Genomic DNA, 19662 nt, shown 5'->3' on the forward strand with positions numbered 1-19662 from the left:
TCCCTGCTGTACCCTTTCAAGCACTTCACCCTCCAAACCTCCATCCTTACTCATCACACTACCCAAGTACTTAAACGTACTCACATTTTCCAATTCCTCACCATCCAACCTCGCTGTACATTCACTGACTTCACCTCTCTCAAAGACCATCACTTTACTCTTCCCTACATTCACCTTTAGATTCCGTTTCTTACACACTCACTCAAACTCATCCACCAAGCCTTGCAGCTCCCCTTCGTCTTCACTCAACAACACGGTATCATCTGCAAACAACAGTACAGGGAGTTTCCAAACACTATCCTCTCTCACCAGGGCCACTCCAACATCCACTACCCTACCTTGTACCTCTTTTATTACCCCATCCATGTACAGATTGAACAACCATGGAGACATGACACATCCCTGTTTCAACCCAACTTTCAAAGAGAAAAATTCACTTAGTTCACCATCCACACGCACTGCAGCCTTCGCACCATCGTACATACTCTTCACAGCATTCAACAACTTCCCATCTATTCCATATATTCTTAACACTTTCCATAATCCTAGTCTATCCACCCTGTCATATGCTTTCTCCAAATCCATGAAAGCCACATACAACTTCTTTCCCTTCTCTAGAAACTTTTCCACTAAAGATCTGAGAATGAATATATATATATATATATATATATATATATATATATATATGTATATATAGTTATATATATATATATATATATATATATATATATATATATATATATATATATATATATATATATATATATATATATATAGTGTTCCCTACATGTCAAGTGGGGTTGGTGGAGGATTAGTGCCCCTCCCTGTAAAACAATTAACTCTAAGCCCTTGGCCACCCCGTTTGGGATACATGGCGTCTGGCAATGAATGAATGAATGAATATATATACAGTAGTCACTACTCGTTTTACGATGGGGTAACGTCAGGTCATACCTTAATGTGTAACGATTTTATCGTAAATTGGGAGATTGAAACACATTGTAAAAGGGGGGTTATTTCAACTCAACTTCCCAAAGTCACCTACCCTAGATTGAAATGAAAATGACAGTCCACCATAATTACTTCCTGTGCTGGTCCAAGTTGTCTCCAAGACCAAAACAAGCACTATCACACCAATATAGGCAGTGCTACTCACATACAGTAAATCATTGCAACAACGCAACAAACACACTTGCGCAACGTTGGCCTGATGCTGCACGATGTATAGGCCTACAGTAGCACGATGCTTGGCTGAGAGGTGACAATAGCTGGGGGGCACATGTGAATGAGTGGAAAAGACAGGGCTTTGAAGGGGTGGTGGGACCTCAACTGAACCAAAACAGTGCTTTGCAAGCTGGGGCCGCCATCTTGCCTGGGACAAGTGACGGTCACCTGCATGTGCCTGGTGCTTTGTATGAAATTTTCCGATGGCAATTTGGTTCTAATGGGAAATTTATTGTAAATCGGATTTTGGGGTGGAACTTTTCTATTATCGTTGTAGCGAATTATTGTATACCGAATCAACATAAAACGAATCGTGACTGTAGATGTGTGTGTGTATATATATATTATATATATATATATATATATATATATATATATATATATATATATATATATATATATATATATATATATATATATATGAAGATAGATAACTAGATAGATAGATATAGATGTATACCAGTATAAGAGGCCCTTATTCACAGAGTTAGTCAAGCACCACTTTTCTCAAAACTGAGCTAATTACATCATGACCAAGCGACACCATCCCAGTATCCTGTGGAACACAGTTTGACTGGTTATGCAGCCAGCAGAAGGTCGTAAACAGCATTCCTATAAAAGTAGTGGTGGTCCGTATCGCAACCTCACCTCCTTTTTTTTCTACGCACTTGGCTACCGTTGCCCAATGAATGGCATGGTTGCTAAGCTAGTGGGACATGATTCAGCAGACAGTCTCCATCATCGAGACAGAAGGCTGAACCAACTATGCCTACGGTCATAAGGTTGATAATCCGGTACACACACATTTTCTAGTCTCATTATTGCCTCGCCACTCCCCAGCGTTCCAATTGTTGACCACAGATTTGGCTAAGTGCCTCAACATCAGCAGCCACCGTGACTGGCTGAGCGAGCCAGTGGCGTGCCGTATTGTGTACCGTGTAGACTGCTCTCGGCCAATCACAGACTGCATGAGACGGCGCGTTCTTCAGTTCCGTGTTTACACCCGCCCCTGGATGTACTCACAGCTTTGCCTTCGTGATTTTGAGTGATATTTTCTTGGGAAATTGGCATTCCCCGTTATTATGGCGGATACCAGTAGTGCCAGGGATGATGCAGGACCATCCAGAGGGAGGAAGAGAGGCCGCCATCCTGAGAAGTGGAAGCAGAATATTGCCGAGATGAGGAGGAATCACAGCCTGGAGTACAAGAGTACTGGTATCATGCGTATGGTTTTACCTTGCCCACAGTGAAATATGGTTTTCTTTACAAAGTTATGATGTACTGGCACTTATGTACAGCGAAACTTGAAATTTCAATGGGCATATGTACCTAAAAATCACCGCGAAATTCAAATCATCGAAATTTAAACTGAACTTCTTATGGGAAAAATTAGTTTGGGTCCGGAGCCTCCAAACCTAACTCCCTAAAATCATTTTTTTTTGCCCACACCTCCTGTAAACTTTATGAACTATAATTGTGGTTAAGTAACTGTAGTTCTGTATTGTTTTGCCATACTGTCAGCAAGTGTATACTTGGTGTATTTTTGCCCTTTCCTGTATTGCCATTTCTCCATTGGCTGTGAAGATTTAGAGGTGCCAGGCTGCTCTCGTACATTACCACTGCTACCCAAAGAACCACTCTTGCTTGCCATCTTGAAACAGGTAAGTTGCAACATAAATACAAAGAAGATACATACAACTAAATTGCAGTGAAATGCATGTCCACATATGGAAATTAAAGGCTGAAAGTGCAGCACTTGGCTGTAGAGGGCTGGCTGCTGGCAGGACAGTCGCAAAATGGCTGCCGACAACAGAGCATCGCCTTGCACATGGCCTGTCGTTGTTGGTGCCTACTCCCATCCGGGAGCTCCTGTCTTTAAACAACATGACTATGTTTTTTTCTCAGTCGCTATTGTTCATTTCCATGTTACTTCTTGTATTCATAATTACCGTGCTTCTCTTTGTTTCAGTATTCTGCCTACTGTACAGTATTTGCTACCACCTGTAATTCATTGTGTTTTAGTATTTCTACTTTTGATTATCTCCTTTAATTTCTCTTGTTATATCTTCAAGTTATTAAAGTATTGATTAATTAATAGTAAGTATATTTATAGAATGATGGGGAATCGTCCAGGAGGCGAATTGTCCTGACGGGAAATCGTCCATGTTTTGATGGGGAATTATCTGACGGGCGAATTAACTTGATGGTGAATTGTCTTGGAGCCATATCATCGTATGCTTCATATACTGTATGAATAAATGATGCTGATTTTCATTCTCTTCTTGACACGTCACATACGATGCTAGGTTAGGCTCATACTTTTTCTTATAATTTTCCTTCACTTCTAGCATTTTGGTTTGCATCAAAAATGTTATCTTTGCTTGTTTTGGTTGGAGTCTGGCCCTGAGAGCACATGTTACATACGATATTAGGTTAGGTTCATACTTTTTCTTATAATTTTCCTTCACTTCTAGCATTTTGGTTCACATCAAAATATTATCTTTGCTTGTTTTGGTTGGAGTCTGGCCCTGAGACCACATGTTACACATGATATTAGGTTAGGTTCATACTTTTTCTTATAATTTTCCTTCACTTCCAGCATTTTGGTTCGCATCAAAAATATTATCTTTGCTTGTTTTGGTTGGAGTCTGGCCCTTAGAGCATATGTTACATATGATACTAGGTTAGGTTAATACCTTTTTTTATCATTTTCCTTCATTTCTAGCATTTTGGTTTGCATCATAAATATTATCTTTGCTTGTTCTGGTTGGAGTCTGGCCCTTAGAGCGTCGAAATACGTGAATTTCCATCGAAAAGTAAGGTGGGCAGACCACTCCAAAATGCATCGAATTCTAAACTGTCGAAATTTGAGAATCCACTGTATATGTCTTTAACTTAAACATACATGAAAATAATAGCGATATCACTAACACTGTAGGTGTTATCAACCATTTTATCACAATATGGTGTTGTTGTTTGAGACAGGGGTCAACAAAAAACTCAATCTTTGTGTCAGCTTTCAGTATGCCATTATATGATTATAATGACATTAAAGTACATACATAAAGCTACAAAACAAAACAAAAATCACTTAGATATCTTTGCTGGTTACCGAGATATGGCATTTTGAAAGTAACCAAACTTTGATTGCGTTTTTCTCCATTTTTTTATTTTTGGCGCTTGACCAACTCTGTTAATAAGGACCTCATATGTATATATATATATATATATATATATATATATATATATATATATATATATATATATATATATATATATATATATATATATATATATATATATATATATATATATATATATATATATATATATATATATATATATATATATTATACAGTCACTGCTCACATAAAACGTGAATAATGTACCCTGAAACTCCCACGTTATGAAAATTCTGCGTTATAGGGCCATATATTTACATATTAAAGGTTTCATGATACCCAAGCCAGCCGCAAGTTCACCTCTTGGGTCAATTTTCATTTTTTTTTTTTTTCCAGGACATTTACCTACCTAAAAAAGACTTCATTACAGACAAACACTAGAGGATTCCCCCCTTTGAATGGAAGAGGTTGTGGGCTTGTTGGGGGGAGGTGGAGTGGAGTTCTGTGTACCCCAAAAAAGAGCAAAGATCACGCAGAGCTTGTTTGCAGCCAGACCAAGGGGAGAAAGTAGGCTCAACTGGGGCAGGAGTGCTCAGTGTACCGTGGCAACACCCCATCCAGACACATGACTGCCATATGTCATTGGCCGATGTAACCCGCACTATGACTATCACTGGCCACGTTAGGTCTGTTCCCACCACATTATGACCCTATTTTTCTGCGTTATGACTGCTTGAACCATATTGTTGGGTCTCTGTCCGCATTATCTCTATCGTCGCAGTGTAGTAAGGTTTTATAATTAAATGGACAGCTACCTCCATCCATGTTATATCTGTCATTTTCACATTGTGACCATTTTTTGGCCTAAAATTTTGCCTTCCGTTTTATGTGAGTTCCGCACACTAGAATCACGTGTTGTGCAAGCGGTGACTGTATATACAGTTTATACATGTATATACAGTATATATATATATATATATATATATATACACACACACACACACACACACACACACACAGGCTACCCAAGTTTAACGATCTAATTGGTTAAGTAAAACCCCATTGTTAGGCGAGGTATCATATATCGGGATACTTTCAACATGGATTTCAGTGTGGACCACTTACCAGCCCTGGGTTTCCCCCTTAAACCAATTCCAAAACCCACCCAGATGAGCCCAAAAACAGGTTTAATGACAATCTAAATTGCCTAACAGCTGTCAAGGAAGCTAACCCAAGCCTAACACCTATAAATAATAACACCTATAGCTCACTAAAATCAACAAATCAGATCTGAATATCGTCAAATATAAGTCTGGAAAAAAATCAAGCTTAGTAAACTGTACCCCAAGATGACAGTGTTCACTCCACCTATGGCTAAAACACATTAATCGAAGTCTAAAAACAGTTTATAAATCAACCAAAACACACGATTTTTGTCTAAAATATTATCAAAATTGGTAAGAAAAATAAAAACCCATCGTTAAACCTGGGTTTGGCCATTGTTAGGCGAGGATTGGTGCAATTTCTACCCCTATCGTTAAGCCGGGGTATCACATTTAGGGGTATCATATATCAGGGTATTAATGTATATATATATATATATATATATATATATATATATCCATCCATCCATCCATCATCCAATCCTACGTTGCCCCATGAGGAGCGTAGGAGCCCAGGGCTAGGAAAGTTGGTCCTGGCATTTAAGATGAGAGTGACCAGCCTCACTCATCCCTGAGTGGCATTACATGAGCAGTAAACCCCAACCATCCCATGGATATAAACCTTCACCGGCTCAGTCCGATTGGAGCACCTTTATTACCCACTAAACCACCAGGAGCCAAAATTTGGTTATATGGTTACCACCCAGCATAGTAAATGGTTTCCTGGTGTACAGGAAACCATTTGGCTTGTCACTCAGTGTAGAGTCACCCACAGGCAGAAGGAAGAGGAAAGAATGAAGGAAAGAAAGACACAAGAGGGAGTGTAAAGTCACCCGCAGGCAGAAGAAAGAGGAAAGAATGAAGAAAAGAAAGACACAAGAGGATGGATGGAAAGAAGGATGGAGGAGAGGAAAGGGCAGACACCAGAGAACAGCACTACATCAAGTGAGTGGATGGTGAGCATCCCCACCTACCACAATATATATATATATATATATATATATATATATATATACCTAGGCTGCTTCCCCCAAGGAAAGGGAGGTAGCTGAGACAGGACAACACACTCCCCATTTACTCATCCATTCAAACAGTCATTCGCATCTTAGCCCCAAAAGGGAGAAGGGACAGATCCTCACCGCACCACACCACACATGGGTCAACTGCGCAGTGCAATCAGTGACATCCGCAGCAGAGCCCAACAGCAGAGCTGGTTTACCCCTGCCACATCATATACAGTAGTTTCGCACAGTGCACGAGAGATTGGGCGGTCCACGACCTCGCGCACTGGGAATTCGCGTACTGGGAATACATAATCTTATGGGAATAATTACATATGAGCGGTACCCCCTCATACCTGGACATTTTGTGGCCCTTAGAGACAAAATAAAGGTCATATTTTCAGACATTGTACTAAAGCTATAGCTACAATAACAAAAATATGGGTAGTCACCTTAACAACAGTAGACAACAGGCCTGATGACCTTAAATAACAGGGGTTCCGAGGCGCGGCAACACTTACAGTGCCGCACCTCCCACCACACCAACACTTCCCTCCACAGACTCTTCTTGAGTACCTTCCCCAAGAGCATCAAAGTCACTCACTTCGGCCATAATCCCTTCAAAGTCCAATGCTGACACTTCTGCGCAGTAGAATGCCTGGGAATTTCTGCACATCAACATGACGACACATGACGCGCTGTGTGAGGGGTGGTTGCGCACTAATAGAAAATGGCATTTTTGAGCCACTCCTTGCCTCTGCCTCGCATTCTGTGCGGTAAACGCGCGCATTCAAGGGTTTTTTGGTAATGATTTTTGGTCACTCGCACACAATGCGAATTGCGCACTGTGATGACGCACACTGTGCGAACCTACTGTATATATATATATATATATATATATATATATATATGTATACAGTAGGATCTGACCAATAACGATTTCAACGATAACGTTTTCGGCAATAACGGTAAGTTAGAATAGCTACCCAGTTTCTATGATAACGTTTGGATTCACTTGAATAATGGTTATTTCATGAATGCCAAGTTGTTATACTGCAAGTATGTCTGTAAAAAGATGAGGAATGAAACAGACAAACAAGAAAAGATGAAGGAAATCACCGAAAATGTGAGCAATAGCGAGGAGGAGATGGAGGATCCTCCCCTCGCCACCTCCCCTGACTTGCCCACCGCCGTCCCCTCCACCTCCACTGCCCTACCTGACTCACAATCTGTCTCCCCCTGCACCTCCAGAGCCCCACTTGACTCACCTGCTCCACCAGGCATACCTGCAACCCAACATAATGACTGTTGCTGTATTCTGGAAGAAATATAACATTAAACAGGTCGTAAATTTCTTCGTCAGTGCCTGGAATAATGCAACATTGGCAACCGTTAAACATGCCTGGTCGGCATTCCTGCCACAACTCAAGTCTCCTGAGACAGAGAGAGAGCAGCCATCAGAATTAATGACTAATGACTGGACTTGTAAATTAGATTTCATGAAAATACCAGAAACAGTATCACGATTGAGTGAATGCCCGCCATCAGTCACTCATCACGCACTCTTTTTCCCAAAGCTAGCCAGCCGAAGAAGAACAACAGAGAAGGGTTGAGTAGATGATGACACTGGCGACTTTCCTGAAGATTTTGACTTTATGGGGTTTGATGAAGTATTGATGGAAGTGGGTGACCCTGGCGTGAGAGGCAGGAGTGGGGATGAGGCCAGCGAGGGGTCAGGGGGTACGATTTAGTAGCGTCCATGCGCAAGCCTTGAAACAATCATCATACCAAACACCTCATAACTCCTTTAAGGTGAGTTTTATATTACTCATGATGATTTAATAATTAATCTTATTATTTCAGCTAAAAAGTAGTGATAGGAGGGCTCCAGGTGGGAAAAGTGGATAAAAGTCCTGGAGTGGCAGCACCAATAAACCCTTTGTACATGTATTTTAATGTCACGCAAATAACTTTTTCGCTAATAACGGCGTTTTTCTGGCACCAATTAGACGTTATTGGTGAGATCCTACTGTATATATCGTATATATATATATATATATTCAGGGATGAAGGAATAGAACATAAGACAACTGACTCATGGATTGTGCGTGGGGGTCTTATTTATAAGATTGATCGGTTGATTTGAGAGATTCACACAAAGAAAGATTTAAAGTTCCTGGCACATGTTAACATGGATGTGATTTTCTTGTTTAATTGGAGGAATTTGGAGAAAATGGAGCTTGATTTAGACACAGTGTGATATACAGCATGTCCTAATTTTACAGTGAGTATGTGTTTAAAAAAAACTCCATCACGTAATGATATATTGTATATTGAGTCATTTATAATATGGATTCAATGGGGATATGTCTGAAAACAGGTGTTCAGCTCACCTCAGCTGGTAATTATTTCACTTTACTGTGCTTCACTTTCTGCTTGCCACAAAAAATAAGTCTAAAAATTAGTTTCAAACAAACCTAAGCTGATAGTTATTTCACATCACTGCATTTCACTTGCTGTTTTTACTCCAGCACCCCACTGTTGCTCCATCACTGATGCTAACACACCCAATAGGGACCGAGTTTAAAGCAATCCTGTAACAAACAAATGGCTAAGCTTGCATTTTGTTGATAAGTCAAAATAATGATTGTACATTGATCAGTGAGGCTTTGCATTGGATTGTAATAGTTGTGAAGAAACTCTCAATTATCCAGTTTAGTTCAGCCAGCCTCCATGCCAGATATTTCAGAATGCTGAATATTGCATTATACTCCGCCCCCCCCCCCCCCCCATTGGCTCAGCATTTGGTGTTGAGCTCGATGATGTGTAACTGTCCGTCTCAACCCTGTGTCCTAATAACTTTCCCATAAGTAAAAGATGAAGATTAAGCATAAAATATAATACAGTATTGATATTGTACAGTTACACAGCACATAGTGTACTATGTACTCACCTTATGTTGGCATTGATGGAGGATAAGGTTGTCCACCATGCAGTACATTACAGTGTACATAATCCTGTGTGGGTTAGGCACCACGTATAGTATACTGCTCGGTAATTTCAGAATCACACAAGAATGCTAGGACATGAAGCACTGAGAGGCCACAAGCTTTGCAACAACAACGAGCAAGGCATGAGAGGCCACAGAGTAAGCTACAGCACTAGGGTTTTGCTTCTGTGTGGTCACAAGAGCAGAACGCACAGATGCATCTTCACTATATAAGATCCACGGGAGAGAATGAGAGAGTGACGGTAGGCTCAGTGCACTGGGTGGGTTGCTCCCACAACACATTCTGATTGGCTGGTGCGTTGCGGGGTTTTCTGGGCACTGGTTGGCTCCTGCATCTGAGCCAGATGATACGCCTCGCTGCTGGATATTGCATAGTACCACTGGTTGCTACCCGTTTTGGCGCTGGTTATTGCTTTAGTAGAACCTAGCAAAAAGCACCAGATGTTGAGCTGAGCCAGTTATTTTGACCACGGATAATTTAGATTTACTATAAAAGCAAAGAGACTCATATACAGTACTGAAAAAAGAAATTAATTATATTAACCATCTTCTGTCTCTAAAGACAATGATGTCTCTGGTTTAGTCAGTTTGGAACCTGCAGCACCTGCTGTGACTATTCAGTCCAGTCCGAGATAGGCGTGCTTTGTTGCAATTGCTGCACATAAATAATGAGTCATGAAGTAGTGGTGGGATTACCGCCACCTGTCGCCATCTTACCTTTTCTCCTTCCACACGTACTCCTTCTTTCGGTCAGTTTTGGCTGCTCCCTCTTTGATGGCCTGCCTTTGGCTTGTGCGATCCTCGATCAGTAATTTCTAGTCTCATGGTCATTGTTGCTAACCACCATGTCACACTTGCAGACATCTTTTTAACAGAGGTCTGGTCTTCCAACTGGACTGATACTTAGAGCCGGCCCAGTGTAGAGAATATCTTTAGGGATGGGACCATCATCCATCCTGCAGGCATACCCCAACCATCGCAGGCAACACTGGCTGAGCAGGGCGTACATATATGGGATTCCAGCCTTCTTGAGGAGGTCATTGTTGGGGATCCTGTCACACCATGTGACACCAAGGAGTCTTTGGAGACACCAGAAGCGAAAAGTGTTGAGGCAGTGTTCTTGCTTGGCATATATTGTCCACGATGCACTTTCATAAACAAGCGTACTTGGGACGCGGGCTTTATAAACCTGTGCTTTAGTGTTTGTGGTGAGCTTGTTGTTCTACCATTCACTCTTTGACAGGTGTGCCATTGTACTTGTTGCTTTACTGATGTGTTTGTTGAGCTCATTGTCAAGCATTGCTGGAGGTTGTGGAGCCTAGGTAGGTGAACACTTCAACCACTTCCAAGGTGTAGTCACCGATGCGGATGTTTGGGATGGTGCTGGCATGCTGGCACAGGAATTGTGATTTCTTGAGGCTGATGGTTAGCCCCAAATCCTGGCATGCTAGGTGAAAGTGGTTTGTCAACCTCTGCAGAGCCTCTTTGGTGCAGGCAACTAGGGCAGTGTAGTCAGCAAACAACAGTTCTCTAATCAGGACCTTCTTCACTTTGGTCTTCGTCTTAGCAATTCATTGCATACTGGTTCATCATATAACAAGAATCTGCTGTATGTAAATAAATAGCTTTCAAGGCATTAGAAACTATGACCCAGTAAATGAAAGGTTGTATTCTATAACCTGCCATTGATTTTTAAGAGAATTTGATGGGAATAACATCATTCATTGAACACCATAACATACCTGTATAATAATGGAAGATAGCATTTCCCCCCCCCCCCCCCCAAGGAAGAAGGAACCAAAGGACAGGAGCACAAACCATTCCTTCCAGGAAAAAGAAAGACAATACAACAGAGAGCCAGTTTCAATATCCGTTCATTTCGAGATACCTAGACACACTGCGTTTGAAAGACTGGAAATCATAGAAAGTAGGAAATACAGACAGAGGGAGACAGTTCCAGAGTTGACCTGTTGCATAAATGAAGGACAGGGAGTAATGGTTATCTATTGCATTAGAGTGTTGGACAGAAAAGGGATGAGAGTTTGTTGCTAGATAGGTGCTACACGCCTGTTGTAGTGGTTGAGGGATGCAAGCAGATAGTTCAGAGGAGCGGTGACCATTGAAGTAGCGATAGAAAAGAGATAAAGATGCAACAGTGTGTCGAAGAGACAGAGGTTGAAGGGAGGCAGTAAGAGGAGGAGAAGTAACGAGATGAAAAGCCTTTGACTCCACCTTGTTGAGAACAGCTGTTTGTGTGGAGCCACCCCATACATGAGAGTTGTATTCTACACAGGGGCGAATAAATATAAAGTCAACAAATGTGCAGGGGTAAAGAAGGTACGGAGTGAGCTTAGCACGCCTAATCTCTTGAAAACAGATTGTACAAGAGATGTAATATGAATTTTCCAAGATAAATCCCAAGAGAATGAAACCTCAAGTATGTTTAAAGATGATCCAAGATTGAGCTGGATATTATTAGACATTAATGGGTACTCCTGTGTAAGACTTTGACAGGTTGATTGGTGTAAGACCTGAGTTTTTGATACATTAAAAACAATAAGATTACTTTTACCTCAGTTAGAGATATGAGCCAATTCAGGTATTAGGTGTGCCATAGCCTCAACCCTTGTTTGTTGACGTAACTGCTGAGATGGACACTGTGGGAAACGAATGAAAAGGTGAAGGGTGGAATCATCAACGTATGATTGGATAAGGTTAGATGTATAGCTTAGAAGATCATTCATGAACAAAAGGAAGAGAGTTGGTGATAGGACAGAGCTCTGAGGAACACCACTAATGATAGATCTAGGAGAAGAATAATGGGCATCTACAACAACAGCTACAGAACGACAAGAAAGGAAGCTAGAGGTGAAGGCACAGATAGAAGGATAGAAACCATAAGAGGGCAGTTTAGATATTCAAGATTTATGCCAGACTCGATTGAAAGCCTTTGAGATGTCAAGTGCAATGGCAAAGCTTTCATCAAAGTCCCGAAAGGAGGATGACCAGGAGTCTGAAAGGTAGGCGAGAAGATTGCCAGTGGAGCATCCCTGACGGAATCTATACTGATGGTCAAAAGGTTATGATGGGAAGGATGCTTTATTTTTATTTTTATTTTTTATAAGAATAGACTCAAAAACTTTTGAGATACAAGATGTTAAAGCAATTGGTTGATAGTTAGAGGGTTGGGAATGGTCACATTTCTCTGGAACAGGCTGAATGAGTGCAAACTTCCAGCAAGAAGGAAAGGTACAAGTTGATAGACAAAGGCAAAAGACTTTACCTAGGCAGGGTGTAAGCACAGTTCTTGAGAGCAACAGGAGGAACCCCATCAGGCCCATATGCCTTGTTAGCATTGAGGCCAATGATGGCAGAAAATTCATCAGTCCCACCAATTTTAATGTCAGCCATGAAGAAGTCAAAGGGAAGGGGAAGTGATGAAGGAACAGCACCGGAATCGTCTAAGGTGGAATTGGAGGAGAAAGTCTGCACAAAGAAATCTGCTTTATCAGTAGAAGAAATAGCTCCAGAACCATCAGAATGGAAAAAGAGGAGGGAAGGATGATGAGGTAAAGTTGTTAGAAAGGCTTTTGGCAAGGTGCCAGAAGGACCTGGAAGAATTTGAGTTGGAGAGTTCAGACCATTTAGTATGGATGAAATTATTTTTGGCAGAGTGAAGAACAGACTTTGCACAATTCTGGGCAGAAACATAAAAAATGAAATTCAGGGGTGGGTTGGCTCCGGTACCTTTTATAGGCATTATCCTTGTTGTGGACAGCATTAGAACAAGTGTGAATAAACCAAATTTTTTTTTGCACTTTTCAAAGGATATGAGATAGGAATGTATGCTTCCATGGCTGAGAGAATAACCTTCATAATACACATGACACACTCAGATGGCTCATGGCCATGGAAACAATAATCATTCCAAGAAAAATCAAAGAAGTACTTCCTGAGGGCCTCCCAATCAGCAGCTCCAAAGTACAACAACCGACTTTTGTTTGAAGCATCAATAGGGTGTACTGGGGCACTGGGACAGGTTTAAGTGATAAGGTTGTGGTCGGAGGAGCCCAGCGGAGAGAAAGGATTAACAGTGTAAGCAGAAGGATTAGTTGTAAGGAAGAGGCCAAGTATGCTAAAACTCTCTCTAAGGCAGTCAGAGATATGGGTAGAGTGCTGTACAAGTTGCTTTAGGTCATTAAGGATAGAAAAGGATGTAGGCTTGTTCACCAAGGGGATCAGTGAAAGGAAAGGAGAGCCAAAGGTGGTGGTGAACTTTGAAATCTCCTAAAATGGAGATTTCAGAGAAAGGAGAGATGGACAGGATGAATTCCATCATAGAAGTAAGATAGTCGAAGAATTTTTCGTAGTCAGTAGAATCTAGTAGCGCTCATGACTGGATTGTCACAAAGCCATATTGCAGAACTTCTGCCTATCAGAATTCTTTTATTCCCCAAACTGCATGTCTCTGGAACTTGCCTACCCAGAATTGTTTCCCCTCAAACTTCAACCTACAGCTGTTCAAATCCAACTGTTACAGATATTTTATGAATGGAGGATACCAGTAATCTGTTGTATGGATTTTTTTTTTTTATTCATTTGTTTTTTCTTCCTCTGTTCTGTTATTTAAAAAAAAAAAGAAATGGGATAAGTAAACAGCACAGATATATTTAGTCAGAGAATGACAGGAAAGCCAAAGCCAGAGAGTTAAGAATTCAGAAGAATCAAGTTCAGGAACATGAGAACAAGATAAGTCGTTGCATACATATACACAACGGCCACCTTTGATCCATCCAATATATTACCAATATGCTGGGAATCAAACCCAGGACTCTCAGGTGAGAGCCAGACAGCATACTGCTACACCACAACTAGGTAAAAGTTATCCCACATTGTCGAAATGTTGTAACCAATGTCCCTCCACCCCCACTGTGGGCCTGAAGAGGATGAGATAACCCCCTTGCAAGATTGTGACAATGTGAGATAACATTTACCAGGTCGTGGTGTAGTGGTATGCTGCCTGGCTCCCACCTGAGAGTCCCAGGTTCGTTTCCTGGCATATTGGTAATATATTGGATGATTTTTTCTGTGTACGGTACAGGGTTCTCTCTTCATTCTGACTTGCCGTAAGTGCTTGGGATAGATTAAAAGCATCTGCTTGCCCGAGTGCCAGGGGGTTATCTCATCCTCTTCAGGCCCACAGTGGGGGCGGAGGGACATTGGTTAAAAGATTTGTGACAATGTGAGATAACTTTTACCTGGTCATGGTGTAATGGTATAATGCCTAGCTCTCACCTGAGAGTCCCGGGTTCGATTCCTGGCATAATGGTAATATACTGGATGATTTTTCCTGTGTACAGTACAGGTTTCTCTCTTCATTCAGACTTACCGTAAGTGCATGGGATAGATTAAAAGCATCTACTTGCCTGAGTGCCAGGGAGTTATCTCATCCTCTTTAGGCCCACAGTGGGGGCAGAGTGATATTGGTTACAAGATTGTGACAATGTGAGGTAACTTTTACCTGGTTGTGGTGTAGTGGTATGCTGCCTGGCTCTCACCTGGGAGTCCCGGGTTCGATTCCTGGCATATTGGTAATATATTGGATGATTTTTCCTTTGTACAGTACAAGTTTCTCTCTTTGGCCACCTTTGAGTTTGAAATGAGTATAGAGAAAGTAGGAGGATACAGAGAAAGATTTGCTATCATTTGTCTCAGACAGCTGAGTCTCAGTTAGGAAGAGAAGGTGGGATTTAGAGGAGGAGAGGTGGTGTTTAACAGAAAGTCAGAGGAAAGGCCACGAATGTTGCAGAAATGAAGAAGTGAGTCAGACAGTGGTTCCAGGCATCTCGCTAAGTCGTTGTTGGGAAGGGGGCAGATGGTGGGGGAATTTATGGTCCTTCTCACCCTGGGGACTCGGAGTCTTTGTTATTTGATGCCATTTTGGCTGAATTTTGAAAAGGAAGTGTAGTGAGTAATGTGCATGTAGTTTGGTGTTGACAGTAAGAGAAGATGGTATTGGAGAGTATGCTGGACTACTGTCCATGTTACTGAAACACTAAAAAAGTTCAGCAATGGGTGATGGTCAGGAACTAGTCCTGAGGGCTGATGAAATAGGAGTTTCATCTCTCCCTGTCATCAGCGTTCCATCCACCTTGGGGGTACCACCCAGCTCAACTGGTGCTATGGTCTACTCCTTGGCTTACAATATTTTATTATTCTCCTTTGTATTCTGCATTGGTGATTGAGAAATGTATGGAAATTTTTTTGGAAAAGGGTCAGATAAATTGTGTCAAAGTTAAGAGACAAGTGAAGACAAGAACTAGGGAAAGAGTTATTATCTTATCATTATATTAGATTTAAAAGAGTTAATCATAGCAGTATGCCCTATATAATTTAATATTTCTTCTTTTCTTCCAGCTGACATCATTGCAGGCCACCTGTACTATCAACTTGACACCTCAGCACATGAGGCTCACTCAGATGCCAGTGATAAATTTACATTTGAGGTGACAGATGGAGGCTTGACTAGTACTGTGTCTGATAATGTCTTTTACATCCTGTGGACTTGGTTAATAATGGCCAACCGGGAGTACAACATTACTGAAACAGAGGGAGAGGCAAGGATTGTCATCAAGAGAACTGGAAATTTAAAGCAAAAATCCTCAGTCACTTGCCTCACCCATAATGGCTCAGCTCGGGGAAAGACAAGGGGAACACAGAACAGTGATTATGTAGTAGTTTCAGAACAAATACAGTTTCAAGAAGGAGATACAGAAAAGCATTGTGTTGTCCCCATTATTGATGACAGAAAATTTGAAGGTCCAGAGGTGTTTAATGTCAAGTTGGTTGACCCCAATTATGCACTCATAGGAAAACCAAAGAAATCCATTGTGACTATTCTTGATAGTGAAGATAAGCCATTTATCTTTTTTGAAACGGGTCATATTACTGTGAATGAAACTGAAGACTTTGTTTTTGCTCATTTGAAACGCAGTGGTGATGCAAGTCTGCCAGTATCAGTCATGTGCACAAGTGAAGATGGATCGGCCATAGGTTCCAAGCCTAACCAGTTGTCCAGTGGAACAGATTTCATCCATCGTCTCCATGATGAATCATCCAGGGTGTTGTTCCCATCTGGAGTGAGGGAGTCATCATGCAGTGTGAAGATTATTGATGATCCAGTACTGGAATTAGATGAAGATTTTCGTTTAATACTCAAAGACCCAGCAGAAGGTGCAACACTTGGCCTGACCACGGAAGCATTGGTTACTATACAAGGACCCAATGATCAGTGTCTTATTGGTTTTAGTCAGTTGGAATATAATGTGTCTGAAAGCAAAGATGCAGTCTCCGTCAAACTAGAGCGCTTTGGTGCTGATCTAGAGCAGCGTTCAAGTGTGTGGTGTGCAACAAAATCTTTTTTCAAAAGGGAAGCTGAACCATCATTTGATTACATTCAGTATTCTAAAGAAATAATATTCAATGAAGGTCAGGAGAACGCAGATTGTATCATTAGTTTAATTGATGACGGTTTGAATCCAAAACTTGAAGGTCCTGAGAGGTTCATTGTATTTATTAGTGCAGCACAAAATGCGTCCATTTTGGCAAATGCATCACAAGCTGTTATCACGCTTGTTGATGAAGAAGATACTCCTTCCATACAGTTTACATTGCCGGAAATAAAAGTGCGAGAAAATGATACTGTGGTAAAAATTCCCATTCAGCGATTGGGGGATGTAAGTAGAATGTCAAGTGTGCAGTGCTTTACTCGACAGCGCTCAGCCAAAGCTGGATTGGACTTTATTGAAAGGCCAAACACTAATGATTCTGTCATCATCTTTCCTAAGGGCATTTCAAGAATGGAATGTGAAGTGGGTCTCATTGATGATTTGATTTACGAAAAGGAGGAGAAGTTCATTGTTAAGTTATCTCACCCATATTCACCTTCTAGTGTGCATCCTTACATTGGTGAGAATAAGATAGTGCGAGTAACCATACAGGACTGGGAGGATAGACCACAGATATCACTGCAGCAAGGGGCATACACAGTGGCTGAGCCACACCCAGCCAATCAAACTTCCACATTTGCTCTCCCTGTTATCAGGTTAGGTGACTCCTCTCAGGCTGCACAAGTAGAGCTTGAAACACAGGATGGGACAGCTAGAGCTGGCAGAGATTACCAGCACCTACAGTCTACAGTCCACTTTGCTCCTGGTCAAACAGTGTGAGTATGGTGTAAATATGATAGCTTGTCCACCCTGCAGGTGAAACTGACTGAGTTTGGTGCTGATATTTAAAAGAAGAATCTGTATTCTTATGTGTTATCATCACCATCATTGTCATCATGATAAACGGTCCACTGCAGGATGGAAACCTCTCTCTCTCTCTCTCTCTCTCTCTCTCTCTCTCTCTCTCTCTCTCTCTCTCTCTCTCTCTCTCTCTCTCTCTCTCTCTCTTTCTCTCACATATAGTTCTTGTGTTATCCTGTTCCATCCAGTTTCAGCAAACTTGCTGGTTGCATTTCTTCTCAGCCTGCCTCATTCTTTCTCACTTATATCAGGGTTGTCATTCTGGTACTCCAATAGAGACCAAGGCCGATGAATGCAAGCATATAGTGAGAGAAACTCTAGAAAGGAACAGATGTGTGGTAATATTCGGAAACGGAAGAGGAAGAAAAGGTTAGGTTCGTAAGACTTGAGAGAGACACGAACCTGGTGAGAGGAATATTAGGCAAGATTGACCCCGAAGGAGACAAGTGGGTAAAAGAAATTGAGGAAGTAAGGAGGATAGGGCCTTATAAGAAAGGGGAAACAAGACCAATGAGAGTCAAGTTTATATCAGAAAGTATAATAAATGAGATACTTAAAGTGACCTGGAAATTAAGCAAAGAGGCGGGGATGGAAAATATTATAATAAGAAAAGATCTGAATGAAGAAGAAAGAGAAGTTTTAAAATCATTAAAGGAAGAAATAAAGGAAAAAAATGATAAGAGGACAGAGGAAGAATGTAATGCTATTTTTTGGAGAGTATTGGATATGAAAGTAAGGAAGTGGTATTTATGGAAATAGAAGTGAAGGAAACTAAGGGGGATGGCTGTGAAAGATCAAAAGTTGAGGAAGTGGTACGGACAGAGAGTAGGAGAGAAGAGGGTATTAAAAACGTCAAAAATAATTTGAAGGTGATATATACTAATGTTGATGGTTTCATATCGACAAGGATCGAAATTAACGATTTCTTGAGAGAACATGAACCTGATGTCATGTGCTTTGTAGAGACCAAATTAAGAGAAGATATTGATGTTCATTTGGGAGATGGTAAATACAAACTGTGGAGAAAAGACAGAAAAGAAAAAAAGGGAGGAGGAGTGATGATAGCAGTGAAGAACAACATAAATGTAGATACTGTGGAAATGGGAGAAGGCAGGGCTGAAGTGATATATATGAAATTAGAAACTGGAGAGAATGTTAAGGGAGATATGGCGGTAGTGTATGTTCCCCCAAAGACGAGAGCATGGAAGGATGACGAATACCATGAGATGTTGTCAGATATGGCTAGCTATTTGCAAAAAATAATTGAGAAAAGCAATAATATAATTTTGGTGGGTGACTTTAACTGTAAAGAGGTGAACTGGGAGGAATGGTACTCGGGAGGCGGTGAGGATTCGTGGGGCACTATGTTATTAAATATAATAATGAATAATGTGATGACGCAATGGGTCAAAGAAGAGACATGGTTTCGAGGTGAGGACACACCAGCAAGGTTAGATTTACTGTTCACCAAAGAACCCGATGTAAAAGAATCATTGAAATATCTCTGTCCTTTAGGAAAAAGTGATCATGTGGTCATTGAGTTCCAGATGTTAATAGGGAACGTCGAGCCAAGAGACAAGCTTCATAGACAGGGAAGATACAACTTGGGGAAAGCAAATTTTACAGGATTGAGAAACTTTTTTGAAAATGCGGATTGGAGAAAATTCAGAGAAACAAGAGAGATACAGAGGAAGTGGGATATCTTTCTAGACCTCTATAATTTGGGGGTGGAAAAATTTGTACCAAGAGTAAGAGGGAAAGAAAACAGGAAAAAGGAGTGGTTTAATAGAAGGTGTATGATAGCAAAAAAAGCGAGAGATAAGGCGTGGAACA

At 41.0% G+C, this 19662-nt stretch overlaps 1 protein-coding gene across 1 annotated transcript in view; it reads left to right on the plus strand.

The window, feature by feature from the left end:
- Positions 1-19662, plus strand: part of LOC145413828 (extracellular matrix organizing protein FRAS1-like) — a 596816-nt gene that overhangs the window by 453559 nt on the left and 123595 nt on the right. Inside the window, exon 39 of the mRNA XM_080283490.1 lies at positions 15938-17744. Coding sequence (XP_080139616.1) covers positions 15938-17744 — 1807 coding nt within the window. The remainder of the gene's footprint in view (positions 1-15937; positions 17745-19662) is intronic.

Source organism: Coenobita brevimanus, chromosome 97 (genome assembly GCF_032717465.1).
Source record: "Coenobita brevimanus isolate Jiangsu-jjx chromosome 97, ASM3271746v2, whole genome shotgun sequence".
Lineage (NCBI taxonomy): Eukaryota > Metazoa > Arthropoda > Malacostraca > Decapoda > Coenobitidae > Coenobita > Coenobita brevimanus.